Source organism: Falco rusticolus, chromosome 4 (genome assembly GCF_015220075.1).
Source record: "Falco rusticolus isolate bFalRus1 chromosome 4, bFalRus1.pri, whole genome shotgun sequence".
Lineage (NCBI taxonomy): Eukaryota > Metazoa > Chordata > Aves > Falconiformes > Falconidae > Falco > Falco rusticolus.
This window is the reverse complement of record NC_051190.1, coordinates 84,764,014-84,785,573: the sequence shown is the minus strand read 5'-3', so window position 1 is coordinate 84,785,573 and position 21,560 is coordinate 84,764,014. Positions and strand designations below refer to the sequence as shown.

At 43.9% G+C, this 21,560-nt stretch overlaps 1 protein-coding gene across 4 annotated transcripts in view; it reads right to left on the bottom strand.

Moving 5' to 3' along the window:
* BLVRA (biliverdin reductase A) overlaps positions 1-19,017 on the bottom strand; it is a 32,852-nt gene extending 13,835 nt beyond the window's left edge. Inside the window, exons 1-2 of one of the 4 annotated variants that reach the window (XM_037382738.1) lie at positions 18,883-19,017; positions 18,612-18,792 (exon numbers count right to left, since the gene is read on the bottom strand). In XM_037382738.1, the coding sequence (XP_037238635.1) occupies positions 18,612-18,620 (9 nt within the window). In that variant the 5' untranslated portion in view covers positions 18,621-18,792; positions 18,883-19,017. Of the gene's footprint in view, positions 1-5,753; positions 6,121-13,155; positions 13,310-18,611; positions 18,793-18,882 lie in introns of those variants that run through there. The other 3 variants (XM_037382739.1, XM_037382741.1, XM_037382740.1) reach the window with 3 other exon arrangements.
* Positions 19,018-21,560: the final 2,543 nt, after the last annotated feature.

Genomic DNA, 21,560 nt, shown 5'->3' with positions numbered 1-21,560 from the left:
AGGCTTCAAAAGTGAGACATTCTTCTATTTATATAATCGCCGCTTCCATGCTGGAAAGGAGCCAAAAGGTTCTGCAAACCCAGCAGAGCTTTATATAAACCCCCCTGACTTCCTGAGCACCGGCAGCACTGCCGGGCTGCCGCACGGCCATTCCCAGTGCACAGCAGCATAGCCGGAATGCTTTGGGGCAGGAAGCAAAGCGCATCTTTTCTTCCCCCGTGTTACCACTGGCACATCCTACAACGGCAAGGTCCAACCAACTATCTGGTAATTCAGTCAAGGTGCTTGCTTGACATTTCCATGCATGAAGAAAGCTCTGCCACCTCTCTAATGACAAGCAGCATGTCCTCAAGATTCACAACTCCCAAAAGCACGCTCCTGCCACAACTGCATCATACGGAGGACAAGTCAGTATTGCCCTCGCTGGCCAGGCTGCTGGGCCACGAGTAATAAATCCTGTTGGGTTTGGGATTTGCCATCGATTTGGGAAAGCACTGGGTAACTGGTGTAACCTTTCAAACCTGCACGATTCCACCACTCTGAGGACTAGTAACACTTTGTAATTTTAAGATTTACAGGAGAAACGGCCTAAAACCAAGCAAAGTCATCCCCTCTGCATTTTTTGTTCCTTCCATCCTACGGCAGCACCCCTTCAAACTCTGTTTCTTCCGTTTCAGTGTTCTTCCTGCTGCTGCCAACTCCCTTCACCTGAGCGAACTCTTTGATCGCTTCCATGACTTGGCTGCAGCCCTCCAAATCCTTCTGGGACTTACATGGATAAATGGATGACCCCACTTCACTCCTCCTTGTGCCTCTTGTCTGACAGGATCACAGTGCAGCAGCACAGCCGTAAGTGACTGTTCCGACCGCTAGAGATTGAAAGCTGCTAAGGAGTTACATCAACTGGCAGAAATTTTAAGAATAATAATCAAAGAAAGCCCCTCTCCAATCACTTATCATGTCTGGATATTGTTTTTCTATAAGCTTCTGCCTACGTGTATATTCCTGTCAGTGCTGAACTCTGCTTACTTTATACATGCCAAAAGGGTACAAGGGTGAAAAACACAACAGCATGTTTAATACGAAAGAAGAAATAAGTGATATTGGAAGAGTTCTCTAGGTGGATTACGGTGACACGTCATTACCAAACATCTGAGGTGTAACATGACAACGCGGCTCACCAGGGAAGAGAGATGTTTAGGGCTGAGAGGAGGGGAAAGGAAGGTGACATAAGCACAGCATCCACTGTCAGTTGCACCCACAGCATCCTGCTCTGGGCTCTCGATTACACTTGCTTTTCTCTATGGCCAAAGAGAAGAAGAGACTGAGACTTGCAGAATGATCTTGGCTGGAAGGAGCCCCTGGAGGTCACCCGATCCAAACCCCACTCAGTCACACCAGGGCCATGCCAAGCCCTGACTGTCCCCATGGATGGGAGTCCAGCAGCCTCCCAAGACCCCTGCTGCATCGTTTGACCACCCTCACAGCAAAAGCTTCTTCTTAGTATCTACTCAGAGTTTCCTGCATTGCCTTTTGCTGTGTCACTGCACATCTCCCAAAAGAGCATGGCTCCAGCTCCTCTACATCCTCCCATCAGAAAGCTGTAGGCAGCAATAACACCCCACTTTATCCTCTTTTCTGGAGGTCGGACAAACACAGTCCCCTAAGTCTCTCCTCGTTCATCGTCTGCTCCAGTCCCCTGACCACCTTTGTGGTTCTCCACCAGACTCGCTCCTGCATTTAATTTATTCCTCACACCAGGGCACACAAAACTGGACACAGCACTGCGGGTGTAGCCAGGTCCTGTTGGCTACACTCTTGGTCACACAGTCCAGGGCACAGTTGGCCATCTTTGTCAGAACACGCTGTGCTGTGGCCTGAGGTTCAGCTTGTCCACCAGCATCTGCAGGGCACTCTCTGACATTCCAGCCAGGCAGTCTCCAACGTGTACTGGTGCACAGGGTTATTCCACCCTGGACAAGGGACTCTATGTTTGCCTTTGCTGAACTTCATGATGTTCAAGCCTGCTGTTTCTCCAGCCTGCCCAGGCCCCTCTGCTGTACTGACCACTGCCCCTAGTTTGATTTCATCCACAGACTTGCTGAAGCTGCACTCCATCCTGTTATCCAGGTGGTTAATAAAGACATTAAACAGTACGGAAGATGAGTGCAATACTTGCCCTTTTGCAGTCACCAGGAACATCCACTGATCACCGAGTGGCTTCACAGTGACATCAGCCAAGTCCCTCAGCACCCTTGGGTGTACCTTGTCTGGTGCCAGGGGCTGCTGTACGTTCAGTTAGCTCCAGAGATGTATCACTTTCTTCCTCTACTGCGGATAATGCTACCGTCCCACAGACTCTGCAGACTCGGAAACCCGGGAGGTCTGAAGACAGACCTTATTACTGAAAGCTGCAGCAAAAAAAGGCATCAAGTACCTCTAATTTCCCTCACCCCAGCCCCACTGAGCAGCAGGCTCATATTTTCTCAGCCTTTTTTTTTTTTTTTTGTGGCCAATGTACCTATGGCTTGTTTCAGATCCAGCTGAGCTTTGACTTTCCCAGCTCTGTCCCTGCAAGCTTAGTCACTGTTTCTCTGTGTGCCTCCTGGACCGTCAGTCCCTCCCAGCTCGTACACTTCCCTTTTGTGGTTGAGCTCAGTGAGGACACCCCTGCCGATCCACGCCGGCTTTCTGCCACGCTTGGCTCTGCCTGCAGTGGGGTGCCTGTGCTCTGGGGAGGTCATCCCTGTAGGTGAACCTCAGCCCCTCTGCCCCACAGGGCAGTATCCCATAGGACCTTACCAAACAGAGCCATCAAAAAGCCATAACACTGCTCCTCTGAAGTGTACGATTGTAATTCTTTAAAATTCAGATTCATAAAGGGCTCCATCGTGACTCAGGACCAGGTCAGCAGAGGTTTAGAAGCAGTCAGGTGGAGAGCAGCTTACTTTAAGTTTAGAAATGTTCAAGGTTACCAGGGTGCTAAACTGTTAATATTTGCCTATGCCTTTCATGGGATTAGGAGTGGGAGTCACACAGCAGATTCCCCTGAACAGTCATCTCGTTTCTAAGAACTGCTTTTTTTTTTTTTTTTTTCCCCTGGTTTGCTGCTGACCTCTGCTCCAAGGAAGCAGAGAAGGTGGGGGAGCTGACTACCTTCTTCCACTGCCGTGAACAAAGAACATATCTCAGCAGATGCTCAGGTTGCTGAACATCAACATTTTTGCCTCTCCTTTGAAAAAACTTTCCTAGTCACATTTAAGAATGGCAAGATGATTTCAACCTAAGAACAAAACCTGTTACTATGCAACCTGCTGCTATAGCAACCAGCCATTCAGCCCAGGTCAAGGTTTTGCAGGCTAATACGGCATCCGCACAGAGAGCGAGCTACTAAATGTACGTTACAGAACCTTTGCTTATGCACGTAGCCAAGAGAAAAATCGCGATGTCTGCATCCCTGATGCAGCTTTTTATGACCCTCATTTTGCTCACACAACAAATCCCGCAGCTGCTCAGGGAGAAAATTAAATCAGATGTTTTTAGGAACTGTCATGAACCAGGTAAGAGCAGAACAGAGAATACTCATCTGAGAGTCTGGATGAATAGATGAAATTTTATTCCTTATTTAAAACCTTTACATGACGATAACAGCTACAGTTATCTTTCAAGTACAAAAAGGACGAAGGAGGAAGCCCAAACCATAAACTGCCATGCCTGTCTTCCATGCCTTTTTCTTAAAATTGGTGACCTTGGTTAAAGCTTTGACAAAAAGATTTCAGGGGCATTTTCAAGGGTGTTGAACTTTGGCTCCTGTCATACTGGAAAAATTGTACAGCAAGTGATACAGCAGTACATCAGTCACTGTCCAAAAGCTCCCTTTCGCTACCCTTTCCTAACCAGCTGTACGAAATCAAAGGGACTGGTGAGATTAGAAAGGGATGTCCTTCGTGCTCACGGACTGCGACTGAGGAGTGCCGCCCACCACCCAGTAGCAGGGCCACAGGCAGCCCTGCCAGCCCCACCAAGGGTCCCCTCTGCACGAGGGCGGGGGGCACAGCGGCTGCCGATGGGTGCCAGAGCTTTTCCCCACTGACAGCCAGCGCAAGTGGCTCCTCTCATTCAGAAAGACAAGCCCTGCATGACACAGAGGCAGAGCCAAGAAAGGCATCTAGCTGAAAAGGATCATTTATCCTACACTGATGTACCATTGTCCGTCACCCCTCTGCCCTCTGTTGAGTTTTCTGTGCTTCTGCTGCTTATTTCCTCCGTTGGCTATATCTAGGCTCCCCCGTAGCAGAAAAAGGTGCTACATACCCAAGTATGTTTGCAAAACTTCGCAGTAAACCAGGAATATTTAACAGAAAAACAAGCAATGGTGTACGTGCAAAGGGATCAGTCACCCCGTGAATGTGTTCCTCCCCAGTGCAATCACAGTGGGACTTCAGCCCCTACATCTCAAAACCACTGACGCTAACCTTTGTTTTGTGCAACATCGCTGAGGCCAGGCAAAGCCAGTGCAGAGGCAAGGTAAAAGGCAGAACTGAAGAATTACCTCCCCTTCAAGAAAATTTTTCACAGCATACCTATAGACATTACAGGATTAAGATGGGTACCTTCTCATGATATATAGAGAATTTTAGTAAGCCTTGTGCATTCTCCCTGCAGTTTTCAAAGCCTCGCTCCTGTTAGCCAGGGAACGAAAAACCCATCTACACAAAGTAGATAAGCAGGCACTTCATTGCAGCGCTGGGTGCTCAGTGGAATCTCCACATACCAAGCACACATATCGATTTCACCGTTACATTTATACACAAAAATTACAAGGTAGTACACTCCCAGTTACAATGATTGGTTAGTAATTTGCAAATAATTATAATATCTGCCGTGTCATCCTCTTTGGTTACTACGCTTACGCAGAGGAAGTGTCTTCACCTGGGCAAGAGTCTGCCTGACCTGTGGATGTGTTCTTTAGCATTATAATGAAGGTAGTTCACTTCAGGACAGCTAAAAAGTAAGTTTTGTTGCCAAGGTGGACAACTAGATATCTGCCTTGCCAAGCTGTCCAACAATTCATCCTATACACAATAGAACCTAGATGCTCTAGTTATGGTCCAGGATTAAAGACCAAGGTTAACATGGTCCAGAGAATAGGGACTTCTAAATACCACAGCTTAAGAGACAAGCAACACAGCAACCCATACATCATTGGTTAATAAAGCGTTAACATAATACTAGCCTAGAGGCTAGCTTCTTAAGATCAGGATGCTCCTATAGTTAACTTGTTTCACAAACAAACACAAAATATATAAAGATTCAGTAAAACTTCAAGACAACCTGCAACATTCCCACAGGTATCAAATAAAAAATCAAAATATTTTGCAATTAATGTCACCTGCAACAGCATAACACTGATGGGAGACTTTCCTGAAGCACTCCCAGCCTGGTCTTTTTAAGTTAAGTGTGCTACTTCAAGTGACTACCATTTTACTGCCACACTTAAGAGTAGCACACACCTTGCAGGCGAGTACTTAATCTGAAACTGCTGCTGTCAAGGTTAGTTTGCTTTTGCATACTCAACAGTTGAACCATTTCATTCCCACAGTAATTTTTCAGCAATTTTCACGCTCTCCAGCACACCCTTCTATACTTGTCAGATCTTTGCTTACATTACATCTATAACTCTGCCAAGCCTGAGTGCTGACAGATGTTGTCATTGCCGCCCCACCGCTTAGAAATATCAATATAATCCCCACCGACGTGGCAGACACCTCCCACTACTCTTCGTGAAGAGTAAAGAGGGGACTCATATAGCCAGGTGCCAGCAAGTGGGGAGACTGGGACTCAGTGGGAGCTACTGGACAGGCTGAGTGTCTGAGCCTGCCTGTTGCAGGGATCCACCTTGTACATATGTACGTATAGATAAAGATATCTTCTCATTAGCAGACCTTCATTCTCCTCAGCCAGAAAGGGAAGCAGGATGAGGCTGCTGGTGCTGTGTTTCTGAGAGTGCTCTTGTCTGTGATCTGTGTGGCTGGCCACCTACACGTGCATATACATGTGGGCTCTGTGTGCGTGGCTGACTGGGAATAAGTTTTCAGCCTCAATACTGGCTGGAGCAGGGGCCATGGAGCTGCACAGCCTTGCCCCTTTCATGCTGTTGGATTCAGCCTGATATTTTCCCCTAAAACAAGCCAGGCTGGACTGAGGAAGTTTTCCAGAGTTCCCTTTGACCAGACTTGTGGATTAGACATCACAGAAAATGTTTTCTCTGTTATGGCAGGAAAGCCCTGAGATGAGGGCTGCAGTATCTTCCTCAACAGAAGTTTGTAGGGCAACACTGGACAGGCAGCAGCAGTCACTGTAAAATCACAAGCTGAAAACGTGAGGTTCCTTCCAGCCCTACATCCCAGATTTCAAATACCCGGAGACCCAGCAGATGCTGGACTCGGGGTGTCGGTACCTACTACAGCCTGTGCTATCAAATCTTACTCTCATTGTCTGCTCTTAGCAAGACACATCTGCCTGGAGCAGAGAAAGCACAAGCTGAACAGTGTGGCTTTTGTTAGTGCTGTTTTTTTAAAAGGGAAGAACTGCACAAATGCTCCAATTTAGCAGCCTACTCGAAGGCATTGACATCCATTGTTCTGAAGGAAACCACTTAGGCATTTAAACCTCTGTATGTGCTGAAGAAGTACCTTCGGGAAGTAGAACCAACACATCCTAACTCAAGGCAGAACTTGAAGAAAAAGGAAAGCCAGAAATGAAGGCAAAGAAAATAATTGTTCAAATGCTAACAGGCTGGAACGAGAGTTTGTGTTTTTGTTCTGCCTTTGCTGCAACCTAGACATAAAAGTAAAGTCCTTCTGCAAGAAAGAGACAGTCAGGAAGGCAACCCCCAACACTCATTGTTACTTCTCTTTAAAACATTAATTGAACACACAATGAGAGTCAGAATTTTTTCTCAAAAACCTGCCAAGACCATTTACAGTCTTCACATTTCAGAGGAAAACAACAGCACCTACAAACTGTAAAGCAACAATGTACATTTTCCTTGAGAGCTGTTTGTTATGGTCTTAGGAATCAACCCCCTCCAGCACCTTTCCATCTCTCACACCCATCTCTCTGGCTACCATGACCCAGGCCACTGTCTCTGGGCAGGCACGCAGGCTCTGGTAAGCAGCTTATAACCTCAGGGCACCGACTCTTGCAGAGGTCTGCCGGCAAAAAACAGTCTCTCATCCTGACTGGCACCACTGTACCTTGGAAACAGCCAGAGCAGGCTTTTCTTCCTGGCTTTTAAATGCCATTTGAACAATACGCTTGCATCATTTTACATTTATATGCAGGCTTTCTGATTAAATTCTGGTTTTCCAGCTGGCTGCCAAAGCTGAAGTTGATGTAGTTATATTGAGATATGGCCAGATGCTGTGTTACAGCTGCCAAACAAGCACCTTTACTCTATACAGTGGATGGTTAATAATAAATGACAGCACTTGTAACAGATATGCTGTCTCCAGCATTAACACCTGAGCAGAAAGAAAAAGTTCTATTAAAACACACTTCTGCAACCTAATTCTGCTAACTCCAGAGTGCACAGCAGTCCCAACTGCTGCCACAGTAAGGCTGCTCTCCGCAACCTGCAACTTCACACTTGCAGCAAAAACATTTCACAAAAGTAATATAAAACCAGGAGAGGTACTGGAAGAATTTGAAGATCTGGTTTTAATACATGACCTATTCCACTCTGTGGAGGTCTGAATCAGAAGTGCTGTTACATAGCGCATGGGCACGAATCACCATTTTGTCCTGTTTTCTGCCTGTAGCCACCTTTTGTGGTTCAGATTTGGTTGCTAATCTGAAGAGGAAAAACAAAGGCAAATAACACTTTTAAGATGAAGTCCCAGAAATGCATGGAGAAGTCGTCCTCAGTCAGGTTCATTTTGTTTGAAACTCTGAGAGCCAAATTACATTTGGATGTACCTACACTGCTAAGGCTGAAACTACCCAAGAAAGAACTGAGCCTGCTTTGGGCACCTGAAAAAAAATCAAGAGGAAGACATGATGGGCTCCACTTTTTACTTTATAAAAGTTTCCCCTTAAAAAAACCCCCAGACTCTTACTTCTAATGTTAAGTTTCCAGGAACTACTGTGGAGTAAATTACAGAGAGCCTTGTGAAACTTCTGGTGGGTAAGCAAACAATCCCACGTATCTACAGCCTCATCACAGCTATTCTTTAACCAAAAAGCTACTTTTATGTGGCTAATAAGTATATGAGCAAAGCAAAGAGCGCCACAAGAAGTCCCAAAAATTTATTTCAGGCTTTAATGTGCTAAAATAATTTTTCAAAGTGCATTTGTCCATGGTGGTAGAAGAAAGGCATTTTAACAAGCGACTGTCAATTACTTTGGTGTAAAGTCCAATTTTAGATGAGCACTCAGGAGAATGAGCCATGGTAGGGAGCCATCAGCAATTCACAGATCTTAGTTTTCCATGGGATCAAACAATATTGCTGCTACAGTACCCATCTGTGTCTGAGCACAGGCTGGAGAAAATAACCCTGAGTAGAGCTAGAAATGGTACTAACCCAATGCGGGGCTCTCACCGAAATCGGGAACATGAAACTCCTTAACGCCGATGCAGCGTTAAGAAGCAGACATGCTTTATTGCAGCGCTGGATGCACGGGGGATCATTCCACCTAACGTGCATGGCTCCCTTCTCTCGGGTAGCTCTTTTTATGCAGTGCATGTATACGTATTCCATAAATTTCCTTGAAAAAACATACATAATAATGAGATTCCCCAATTCTAATTATACTATTCGCCCTTCTCCTCACACATGCCCAGTTGTCCAGAGTGGGGAGATCTTCAGTGGTCTCGGGGTTCTGCAAACCCGCCCACTTCTCTATTCAGTTGGCTGGAGTTCTCCTCTGTAGTCCCCATACATCGTCTTAAACCAGGTTAGCTCAGTCTCTTTCCTGGCCTGAAATCGCTGGCCTTGGGCCAGTTCCCCTTCATCCTCCAGGGCTACCTCTTTGTTAGAGCCTGAATTTATTGCTTACCAGTACACAAAGACTAGTTTCAAACAATCAAGATATACTAACTGCTCGAACCTAGGATGCATGACTACTTCTTAAGATTAAATCGTAACCCTTCTGTAACAGGGGGAAGGCACAAAACACATCCTCCACCACTTTTTTTGACCTAACGCCCACGTAAACTCCAAAGCTATCACAGAGTTGAACTCTGCCAGGTCCCTGTGGACTACGAACCATGTCCCATGGCTGTCCTGCAGAACAATAAAGCCTCCGGAATAAAAGTCTCTGCATGGCTAAGCATTTGAACACTAACTACTGACACTCTGCTTAAACACTTATTTCATACAAAGACGTTGCTATTTTGTGCTGACTCTTACACTTCTTAAAACTGAGAGCTTATCATGTTCCACTAAAAAAATTAGGAGGACTACTCACCCATACCTGCACGTTTGGGGCAGCTTTACTCAGAGCTAATCGCAAAACATGTAGCTGACAGGGCAGGGAGCTGAGACATACCAAATAATCTCAGCGCATCCCCTTCCCTCCCTTACGCCACTCACTTTGTTTTCGCTGTGTCACCTACCAAGAGAAGACACTTCTCCACCTCACTTGAGAGGTTCACAACTGCTTTGCAGGTAAACTCTAATGCCAGGAGAGGCTTCCAAGCCTTTGCTGTAATACAAATGAAAGTGGCGATGGACAGTTACAGAAAAGTCATGTGGAGTATTTTCTCAGTTACTACATCTGCCCCTGAATTTGCCTACCAATTACTGCAATCCTTTCTACAAGCACTTTGTTCTTCAGAAAGCCTAATGAACGTAGAGCTGGGCTGAGCAGGTGCAGGAAAGCTGTATTTCCAGGCTGCATTCTTAATTTCTCCCAGAAGTTTTTGGGGTGACCTAAAGCAAATCACATTCCTTTCCCTGTCAGTTCTCTCAATTCTAGAACAGGGGAAATCTCTCTTTTCCATAAAGCACTCTCACACCTACTGATGATAAGTGCGGTGTAAGAAGTAGGTATTACTACAACCTCTGTTCTTTGCTGTAGGAAATCCACACAGATCAGACATCTAGAAAAGATGGCTAATACTAAGGTTTGTACTGAAATATCTACATAAAACAATGCCATATAATGTGCGACACAAAAATACATTTTTTCTTCCCTTTCTCTTGCTATTAATCTGAAACCTGAACCCTACAAGGAATTATAGGCATGCTCAGCTTTAATCGTAAGTAATCCCATTGATACCCATGAGAACTCTCCTACAAGTACATGAAAGAAACAAGAGCTTTTGCTGTTTACTGTAACATTAGTAGGCACACAAACAAAACACATATCCAGCCACAAGTACATTCTTTTAATATCTTTACAGACCCAAGCCAACAGATGATACCTATCTTCCGGTCCACTAAAGGTCACTGCATCCCAGATCTGTAACAAGCTGACCTATTTTGAGAATTCCTCAAACAAAAAAACATTCCTGCTACAGGCTGCGGTCACCATAAAGATATTGCTTACCATGGATGATGAAATCCTCTGCCTCCACTTTAGCATGACAGAAACTCGTAACACCAGAGGCCTGCCCCGTATCCTCTTCAGAGCAAACAATATACACAAAAATTGTAGCTGGCTAGACAAGCGTAGGGTTTTTTAGCCACTTTTCTCTTCCCCTACCCCAGCAAACATGTTTTCACCCTTCTAAAATAAATTGAGAGTGATAGAATGTTTGGGGATTTTTTTTTTTAATAACTAGACTGAGATAACTTGGGAAGCAGATAAAGTTTTATGTAATGTTGTAATCTTAAAATGATGCATGCAATGGCTAACAACTCTGCCATTTTGTCAGTCTATCACTCCTCAGTAAGGCCTGAAAAATACAATGGATGCTCTCCATTCCCATTAAATCCTGAAAATCTACCAATGTCGGCAATTGCTTGAGAGTGGGGGGGGGGGGGGCGGAGCGGGGGAAGCTCTTGAATAGAGATTAACAATTGAGGTTATTTGAATCCTGCCTAATTTCAGAGCTCAGCATTTTTCATGTTACTGGGCATCGCAACACTCAAGGATCGTACAGGCCAGCCACTAGCCTGCTCTCTCATGAAGAGTTAGCTGCAATTCAATGTGATTTAGCAGTCAGGTAGTCCTGACATGCCACTCATCTGCTTAAATTGTCCCACGAAATGAAAAACACCCTTACCAAAATACCAGCCACTAGAGTGGGCATTTGGTATCCTACTTAAAGATACTGATAAGAAGGTTTATTAAAAATATACATTAAAAAGGTTACAGGAATGCTGTAACAGCATATTTCCCACAGTGCTTCATCTGCACATTAGGTCCTATGCAAAGTTTTAGGAAGAACCACACTTTCTTTGTGTATAACTGGACACAATGCAAAAGCAAACTCCATGTCTCCCCTTCCAATTCCTAGGTCTACCCACATCAAACCCTGAGATTTCTACACACAGAGATGTAGTTTGACACGCCAAAGATGATGGCCAAATTACCCACAAGTTTTGATTTGTACAGTCAGACAGCTCCGAGCATGCCTAAATCTGAACCTTTAAGTGTGCCTACCTAGAGCCTGACACACTCGGGCTCACGCTTGGGCTTGACAAACAAGCAAAAGAATAACCTACAAAACAGTTCCTACTTACAACTCTCTGCCTCTTTACAGATCTGCTATCACCAGATTTATTGTTCCAAGAAGTCTCCAAAAGCACCTAAAAAACCTGCCATCAAGTTGGGTCCAACAGCTGCAAGCAAAGCAGAAGATCCTGCCTGGCTCAAGCCACTCCAACAACCACTTACAATTAAAACATCTAAAGAGAAATTAATATATATTGCAACTCTTGTACATGGATGTGTAATGAATACAAAACTCATTAAAAATGATAAACTGACTTGATGATTGGGTCCACACAGTGACATCAGCTGAAGGAGGATACAGGATGGATTGTGCCAGTATATTAGGGGCACACTACATACTTCATTAGATCTTGTTGGTTTGGGACCGGTGAAGCTACTGGCAGCACCTACAAAACTCACGACCCTCTCCAAGAATCTATGTAAAAATAATTGGTGGATAGGCTTAAAAAACACCAAAACACTTTGCTCCTCATTATCTGCCTTCAAAGATGCAGAGCTGGAAGGTTTTACTGAAGCTGACTGCCTGCTCAAAGTATTTTAGATGCACAATCTATTCAGAACCAGCATGGCCATATAATTGGGATAAAAAAACTCAGTTCCACTTTCTTCATTTCTCTGCCAAATGAATGTGCTTAATATGGACCAAGATTTTATTTATAACAACTGTGGCTGAACAAATGGATAATACCCCATCAAAGGCAGGATTGCCACAACCACCTAAGTTTGCAGTATCTAAAACAGCTACTGCAAAGGTTCAGGAGCAGGCAATACTCAGGCCACTGGAAGAGGGAAATATACCTTATGAAAGAGGTAGAAAAAGAACTGGCTGGGGGAAACAGGAGATTTCCAAGAGGGAATACTTTTGTTTGAAAGATAATACAGACATTTCTCTCTCTTACTCAGTTTTTACTAGAATGTACCCCCTTCATTTTTTCTGTGATATTTTGGTTAAGTGATTTAACAGTTACAAAAGAAGAGCTTGGTCCTCATCTCAAGTTCATGTCCTTACCTGCACCACTCCTTTAAATGGCCAAACAGGTCACTGAGTCCTGAAGAGTGGCTGTACTGAACCACCACCATCCTATGCTACCAACGGCAACAAAAAAAGTAATTTTAAAATGTAACAGCAATTCTGCTCATTACTTTACGCAGTCTTGCAGCTTTTTAAAGTGTCAGTCTAAATCCGTTCTTCTCTGCTTACCTTCTGCTACCATAACTCAACAAAGCATTTTGAGGTTCTGGGAAAGAAGCTCACTCTCTTAAGATTAATTTACGTTATTTAAGCCATCCACATGTCAGGAATGACTGTGGCCTCTCCACAAAATGGGTTTCAGACAAATCACCTCTTTATTTATCATTAGAAATGGAAAACACAAGGCATCCTATAGTAATATTATAAACACAAACACTATGCATGGGCACCTAAGTGTCACTGTTTTACAGATGCCTGCCTTACATATTGGACAATACATCTGTTCTTCCCTCCTGTGGTCAGACTTGTGTACATAAGGGTAGCAATGAGGCCTCAGCAGCTCAGAACACGTAAATGACAACGGTCTGCAGTGATCAGTTCTCCGAGTCCACTTGGATCCATCGGCTTTGTTTAGGATTACACTGAGTCAGAGAAATCCTGTAACACGTGTAACAGTGTGGTCAAAGAATGGCTTGTGATCGAGACTTCCAGGCCACAAGACATTAGGACTACACTTGCTTTCAGGCTGGATGTTTTTTCCTCCTGGAATTGGATTTTAGTTCTGCGGGCTAGAATAGGAAAGTTTATTCCAGCTTGGCATATAAGCAAAAATAAAGTCATGTAGATGCTGGAAATTTAAAATAATAACAATGAGCACCCTGTAAAGGAATGTACTTTGAACTTCTTGTTGTTAGAATGACAGAATAGTTTGGGTTGGAAGGAACTTTTAAAGATCACCTAGTCCAACCCTGCTGCCATGGATGTGATGTTTCCCTTTTCCCAGTCACTGGGGACTTCAACTGATTGCCATGACTCTTAACAGGAGAGTGACTTGGCAACTGCATCAGTTCTCCCTGCTTGTGATGATTCTCTTAATGAAAAAGGCCACCTCAGCCAGTAGGCAGTCTGAGATCCCAAAAGCAAAAGATGAAGAGTTGAAGCCGCATGTCATTTAACCGAAAAAAAAAATCTCCAGTATTATCAGCACCTTCATGCTTCCTTAGGAGCTGATAACTTAAAGGCACCTAGGATAAAAATTATTTCCCCTCCTGTGTTTTAAGAACAGGAACATTTTGTTTCTGGTATTACAGGCCATCTGATGGTGCGAAGTTAGTGGCCAACTGACAGGGATGGTAGTATGCTGCAGTGGGCCGCAGTTTTTCTGAAAAGGTGCTCTCTCAACCCAAGTATATGAATGCAAGAAAACCACTGACCATGCATTTGAGGAAAAAAGTGCCTAATGCACTTCCCTGGTGCAAAATCATGCCTTCTTCAGAGCCAGCAGGGAATAAAGACTGTGTTCTCCATCTCTGCCCTCTTGAGAAAGCAGCATCCTTTCTGGTGGAGTTTAACAGAAAAACTGGGCTCAGAGCAGCCAGAGAATTACATTGCCACATTCCCCGACTGGACAGCAAGAGGAGAAAGGATGCGAAGCTCTTCTCTCCCCTAGAACAGAGGGCCAGCTGCTATCCCACCACTGTAAGCCCTGTTTTATGATCATGTAAGATGGATATTTTCCTAGTTCTCTTGCAGTGTTTTCATTGTGTCTATACCCAAATATTTATTACTAGATCAGGCTGGTCGTCACCAGGACCTATCCAGGAAGGACTGGGTTAGAAACACCTGTCAGAATACTATTATTTTTAAATGGTAAGAAGAGTCAGGCAAATGACCTGTTCATTTTGAAGATTTATTCAACAGCCCTGAGTCTTAAGGTCTCCTTACAGATGGCAGGCAGTAAGAACAGACAGTATGTCTTACCTTCATAAATACAGGGCTAAATTCAAGGATAGCTATTCCACTTCACTATGCAAGTAAGTAAATGTAAAAGAGATTTCAAAATCAAAATTTTGCTCAGCTGCTGCCATTTGAGAAGCTTACAAAGTTCAAAGGAAAAATACATTTCCTAGTAGCAGCTGGTACTGGTTATTCTGACTTCTGGATGATGAACCTGTTGCTAACAGGTATAGCATTCTAGGTTACTCAGGCTGCAAATTCAAGTACACCATACTTACGAAAAAAACAGAGCTATTCTCTTACACTGGACACCAAGAATGAAAGTAGAGGAAGCCCATGGTCACTTCCAATGCCAGAAGTGTACCACTCTGGTCTATACCCTCATCACTTAACAGTGAATCGTCACTAGTCCAGAATTCATCTTTATCCTTTACTGCGGGTTCTTCACAGACCTTTGTCACTAGAGAATCATAGGTTTAGAAGAAGACAGCAGTCAGGAGTTAATTTGCCTTCTCCATCCAAATTTTATTAATCTGATTTAATGGGGACAAAAATAATTTAAAAAAAAATTAAAAAAACCCTCAGTCCTTCATATTTGTATCTGTCACCAAGATTAAGCACAGGGAGATCTATACAAACACGCTGATCCCACTTCCAGCTGCACACAACTCTGCTATGCCTGAGAAAAATTAGATTACTCTGAAGACAAGTATGAGCAAGCCACCAAGGTCTCTAAATGCATCACCAAACAACAGACCAACCAGTCTTACATTGCTAATCTGTGTCAGAGCCTGCACAAGACAGTAAACGCTGACGAAGAGCTGTTTGCCCTAGCAACAGACAGGTTCACAAAGCTTTACAGCTTCTAGCATAGCTAAAAAACATCCATGGCATTTCAACTAGAATGACTGTGGTCTCAACTCTTCCCCTCACATTCTGTACCACTTTTTATTTAGGGATTATCTAATAATTCCATATTCTTTCTGGCAGCTTTTCTCTCCTCTCATTCACAGAACAAAGGTAATGACAATACAATCAAGATCCCTTTCTGCCTACACATTTCATTAAGAGGGAAAGCTAATAAACACAGCAACATTACTTGAGCCATGGGAACGCCTTGCTTTATTAGCCAGCGTAGCGCAGCCTTTCATTCAGCATTTAAGATGGTTACTGTAACAGGAACACTAGTTTCCCCAAACAGTGTCTTTCTAACTGGTTTATAATACTATACTAAGAAGAAAGAGGGAGGGGGGAAAAAAGGATAAACTTCTTTTATGCTAATTGTTGAACTCCCGTTGAAGTGGTGGATTGCACTCATCTGGAATAACAGGATTAGCAAATGCATTTCCCAGTCAGGTGTGTTTTCTGCAATGCTTTCTAATTAGCATAGCAGAGTTCTGCCTAGGTTGCAAACATTAGTTTAGTGAACACTTGAGCTCAGTTAAACAAAAAGCCAAAGCTTTTTTTGCTTAATAGAGAAGAAACAGGTCGAATGCATACTTGCATTTTTATTACAGCTGCACTTACTTTATAAAGTTAAACAAAAAGCCAAAGCTCTTTTTGCTCAATAGAGAAGAAACAGGTCGAATGCATATTTTAATTTTTATTACAGCTGCACTTACTTTATAAAGTTTCAAGATGTAAGCCAAACATTTTGGCCTTATGTGCATATGAACACTTTCCAGGGCTCAAGGCTAGCTCCAGAGGACAAGAACAGGCCCCCAGCAATTGTTCTACTAAGTTACAACAGGGTGTGTATACATTCAGGGGTGTTTTTTTTTAACTACAGGATTAAGCTGTTAAGTGCCTTGGCTTTCCCTGTTTTTCATCCCTAAGCCCCATTCCCGCCGCTCTCAGGGAAGTAACCTTTCTGACGCCTTGCTTAATATAGTGCAGTACAAACATAATATAAGTTCTTTTTACTTCGCTGAGCACTACCTGCAAGTTTCAAAAAGACCTCTGGTTGCCTGAAAATTAAAGGTGAAGAGTTACACCAGTCCCACCTTATGTCGCTACTGCTGTACCGGTGTCAAACACAGGAACTCCCTTCCTGGGGAGTTATTCTCCCACTGCAAATGCTGCTTTATCATAGCTATCCAAGCTCTTTCTGTTACGTTTCCCCACTTCTTTCCAGCTTTGGTTTGTTTTTATTTCCTGTTGCCTGACTGCTGCTTACCTAGCCAAGGATGGCAGCACAAACAGAGAGCTTCACCGGACCACGCCAGCAGCAATGGAAAACACCCACTGCAGCTTCCTACAACAAATCTGCACAATATACAGTGCAGTAGCCTCTCTACAAGCCATATGGAACTGAGGTGAGTTTAGGGTCATCATTAAAAAGCAAAAATGCCGATGTGCATTCCACTCCTGCATCTTACTGAAGTCCTGATGCCAAAGTGTAAGATGGGAAGTGATTCCCATTTTAATTTGAAAACTGGTCAGTTAGCCTTTGGTGGGAGAAACATGATCCTTAGGTTCTCAAATATGGTACAGAATCCGTGTGTAAAATACACTTGTTTTGACAGGGATGGTCGATTTTTAGTGCAGAGATCAAAGCGGCCCTTTTCTTACCTTGTTCTCACCTGCTCAGCTTAGTTTCTGAAGTCTGTGGATACAGCAGATATTCTTGATTTAAAAAAAAGTTTGGCCCTTTGACATTTAAAATGAAGTCTCTCAGAGCTGAATGTGGTGGTCTTTGGGGGTTTTTTGGGGGGGCAGTGAGGAATGGGTGTTGAAACATGCAATTAGCACAACAATTTGGAAAGTAAGGAGGTCACTAAAAATTAAAAGGTGAAAATTACACAGATTGAGTCTCCTTTTTAACAAAACAGGCATTGTCATTCCTGTAAGGATAACACAAGCCATACTTACTGACTCAAACTCCAGCTATTCACAAACAGTAATTGTTTAAAGAAACTGGGAGGTTGGTATTAGGAAAGAAGTTTGTTGACCATGTGCGCGTGAACTCAGGAAGACAAGTTCAGAATCATCAGCCCTCCGGCATAAGGGAGGTTCCCTGTTCCAACAGTAAGAATCATACCAGTATTTTACCATCAATTATCAAATATCCAAGTTGGGTGCACTGCTTGCAACAATAGTTTTTAGTACAACTAACTAAGGCTTTCTTATAGGTGCTGAAAATAATTTATAATATTTACCTATTGCTCTTTATTTTGGGAAGTTTAAACTCCAAGTTGGATTTATATTATTGAAACAGATTTGTCTTTATTTTTGCATTTATCGATACAAATGACAGAAAGATGCTCAAACACTGTTAGTGATTTTTGACAGGGTGTCGTTCTGTGTTCACATCTGTAACCAGAGAACCAACAGCAGAATGACTGTCCTCATTCCAGGAAAATTAACTTGGCAAACCAATGCAGAGTTTGATAAAAATGATTCACACAAAATAAGTTCAATAAACTGTTGCCCTAATTAACACCAGCTTGGGTTTTTTGAACAAGCTGCAACACAGAACTTCAGCATGGTGCCAGGAGAGTTATATAAAGGCTGAGCTTGTCTTTTTTCTGTGTGTAGATGGAGCCTTTATGCATGTTTGTTTGGTTATTTGTAAGATAGAGACTGGTGACAGCAAAGACTAGAGCATAAAGTGATTACTAATAAAAGCATCCATGTATTTTACACATGGATTCTGTACCGTATTTGAGAACATAAGAATCATCTTTCTCCCACCAATGGCTATCTGGAATATGCCCCCCCATGTTCCTTTACAAAAGGAAAAAGTCTTATCTCCATTTTACACACAGGTAAACTGAGGTACCACAACGTTAATAGTCTGCTGTTTCAGAAGGGGATGTCAAACACCTGCAGTAAACATGGATTTTTAACAGGATTTGGACGAAGCTCAGCACTTCTAAAAACAAGCCAGAAGGCACTTTGTAGGAAAGGTTTTAAGTGACACAGTGCTCTAGCCACCCAGTGATGCTACTTGGCTACTTCCACATCATTTACAAGCTAATGCTCTGCTTCACTGCACCTTGCACATTCTTCCAAACAGCTTTTCTCTTTTTTCTTTCCCTCGGTTCCCTCCCTCCCCGAGGGCTGGCCTGTTCTGTTCTCTTGAGTGTGGCGGGTGTCTTTGGAGCAGCTAGGGCAACGCGGCTTGCAGGGCTCCCCCACTCCCTCACAACCGAGGGGAAAGGCTGGTGGCAAGCCATCTGTGGAAGGGCAGAGGGAGGGTCAGAAGGCGAAAGCGGTGCTTCCAAATCCAAATTACAGTTAGCACGGATTAAGTAATAGTCACTAACCTCTTCAGCTCACAGAGGAGAAACGTGATCCTGATTAATTCTCCTCTGCTCCCTGCAGCTCCTTCTCGTACAGCACTCTGCGGCTCTAGCGTATCACCGTACCGCTCGTCCTGCTGCTATCACTGCAGCAACACCCCCTCGGCCGGGAAACCCAATAAGGGCTCTATAGGGGCGGGCTATAGCCAGAAGCAGCTGCAGGAAGGCTGGTACAGGCACCGAGCCTGGGAGATTTCGTCTACAAACCACCAAGGAAGCTGCACGTGGCTAGCAAGGGGCTGACGCCCCCCGGGGGACCTGTGCGAGACCCCGGTTAAGCCCATGCAGCGGTCACCCCAGCCAGGCACTACCCAGAGCCCAGTCATGCGATGGCTTACAGGCACTGGTACATCAGCAGTGCTGACGTCTGCCCAGCTGTATCCGTGGGGTTTACATTGCAGGCTGAGGCCATGCTCAGGAAATCGGGAGTTTCAGCAGTGGCAAGCGGAAAAGAAATCGTTCTGTGCCTGGCTTTGCCCAAGCAGGCAGTATACAGAAAGCTGCTGGAACTGCCCAAGCCAGCTGTTACACGAACTCTTATTCAAGACTGTTTGTCTCCCTTCCTACAGGGGTTGCTTCCTGGCCCACAATATACTGTGCTTAAGCACTAGCTTTGTTCCTTGGAGAGCCACTTTTTTACCTAGATCCTACTCCCAGCCTCTTTACTCGCTGTTTCTTATCTGCATGAAACAGGACTTTCAGCTGCTTCATTCAGGACTTGGAAGATAAAAGCCTGGGAGGGTGCAGCTAATTTCACCAAGGCCACTGGCTCCTGCAAAAAAAAAAAGTGTACGAATCGAGGACAGTCTGAATTTCACATATCATTCCATACCATGCTGATGTTGGGCATTCACAGACTATGATAGCATCTAAAACTGTTACACTGGGACCTCAGATACAAAGGATTGAATTCTATACTCATTCACCCCAGACATAACGTAGAAATAACTCTGGAGAAATCAATTAACTGGGTTTTTTTTGCACCCAAATGTGTTCAATTGAACTGTTTCTGGCAAATCTTGGGGCATGCTGCGTGTATGTAGTACCCTGAGTAGTCTGTCTTCTTCCTGTAAAACTTAAAATTCAGTGCAGCTCTAGATTCCTTACGTTCTTTATTCTGAAATTCTGCAGGTTGGGATTGTAAGAGAGATACACCCTTCTTTCCCACTCATTGCTTCTGAGCAGCTAACTTCCTGACCAGCAAGACTTCAGGAGTTCACTTGGTCTCTTCCCAGCTACGTGCGCTTTTTGAGTCACATTTTCTGAGCCAGTTTACTGAGTTTTAACTTGTGCAAAACCTCCGCAGTCTAACATAACTTCACTTGAACATGGGGTTTAAACTGACATTACTATGCTGGATGTTTCAAATACATCATGGGATGTTTCAGAATTCTTCCATTCCCCTCTCAAACACATTATATTACCTACCACAGAATAAAGAATAAAGGTGCTCCACGTATCAGCAGCTCTGATTACAGTCGTCACATAACTGCAATAAGGAGGAGCTCCAGAGTAACTGAAGAATTACATGCAAGACTAACAAGCAGGAAGTCTAAAGTCCAGCAAAGCATGAATGAAGATCTACAACATACATGTGGTATTGCATAAAGGAGGACTGGCAGACCAGGAGATACGGCATTTAAAGATACGTATCATGAGTTCAACATATGGGACTGCTAATGACTAGCACGTGACTGCATGCTTAGCATAAAGTAATGGATCAATTAGCACATGATAGGAAACCATAACAAATAGCAGAACATATGAAAAAATGCATATGGGAGTGATTAGAGGCAGATGTAACTCAGAGCCTTCGGATTCAGCAGCCGTGCTCCCATTTGTACAGCCATGTGTTCTACAGGATGCGGGACCTGTCTGATGTCATAATTAACCTTGTAAAAAAACAAAACAACAACAACAACAAAAAAAACCCCCAAACCACCCCCCACCCTACTTTCCAGATGGATCTGCTCCCAAAACCAGGTAGGAGTGGCAACATGCAACCAAACAGGAGAGCACAGCTGCTTCTCTCCACCACAGTGTGGTTAAGTTAGCTTAAACCAGTCAGGTAACTATTTGCTGTTTGATCCCTGTATACAGCCTCGAGCTCACTCTGCCACCATACCTTTGTTTATTCGTTCAGGTGGCTAGATAACAGATCCAACGTTTAACTGAACTCTAGACCTGGTCAAGATTGGGGAACTGGGGGGAACAGTTCTGCTAGAGGTGGAACAAGACATGGGCTCTGGAGGAGCCGTTTGTGGCTGTGAGATGAGCAGCTGGCATGGTAAGAGAAGCTAGGGTCCCCACCATGGTGAAGCGGGCAGGGGAAACACCCACCTTGGAAGAAACAGTAGCAAATAGCCCCCAGTGTGGATGTAGCTCTAGTGGTATACTGATGGCTTACACAGTCTGATTCTCTTTCCATACGGAAATAGCAGAGAGACTATCTATAAATAATGAGTACCTTTCGATACCAATAAAACTTCACCAAAATAGGATGGCTATTGTATAGCTTTCATCATTACAAAATTAGAAGGAGAAGGCCTGTAAGGGTAGTTAGGCTGATACAGGCATAGCTGGGTACCATAGACAAACTTTTGGCACAAAATCCTTCTTCAGGTCTAAAACGTACAAAATAG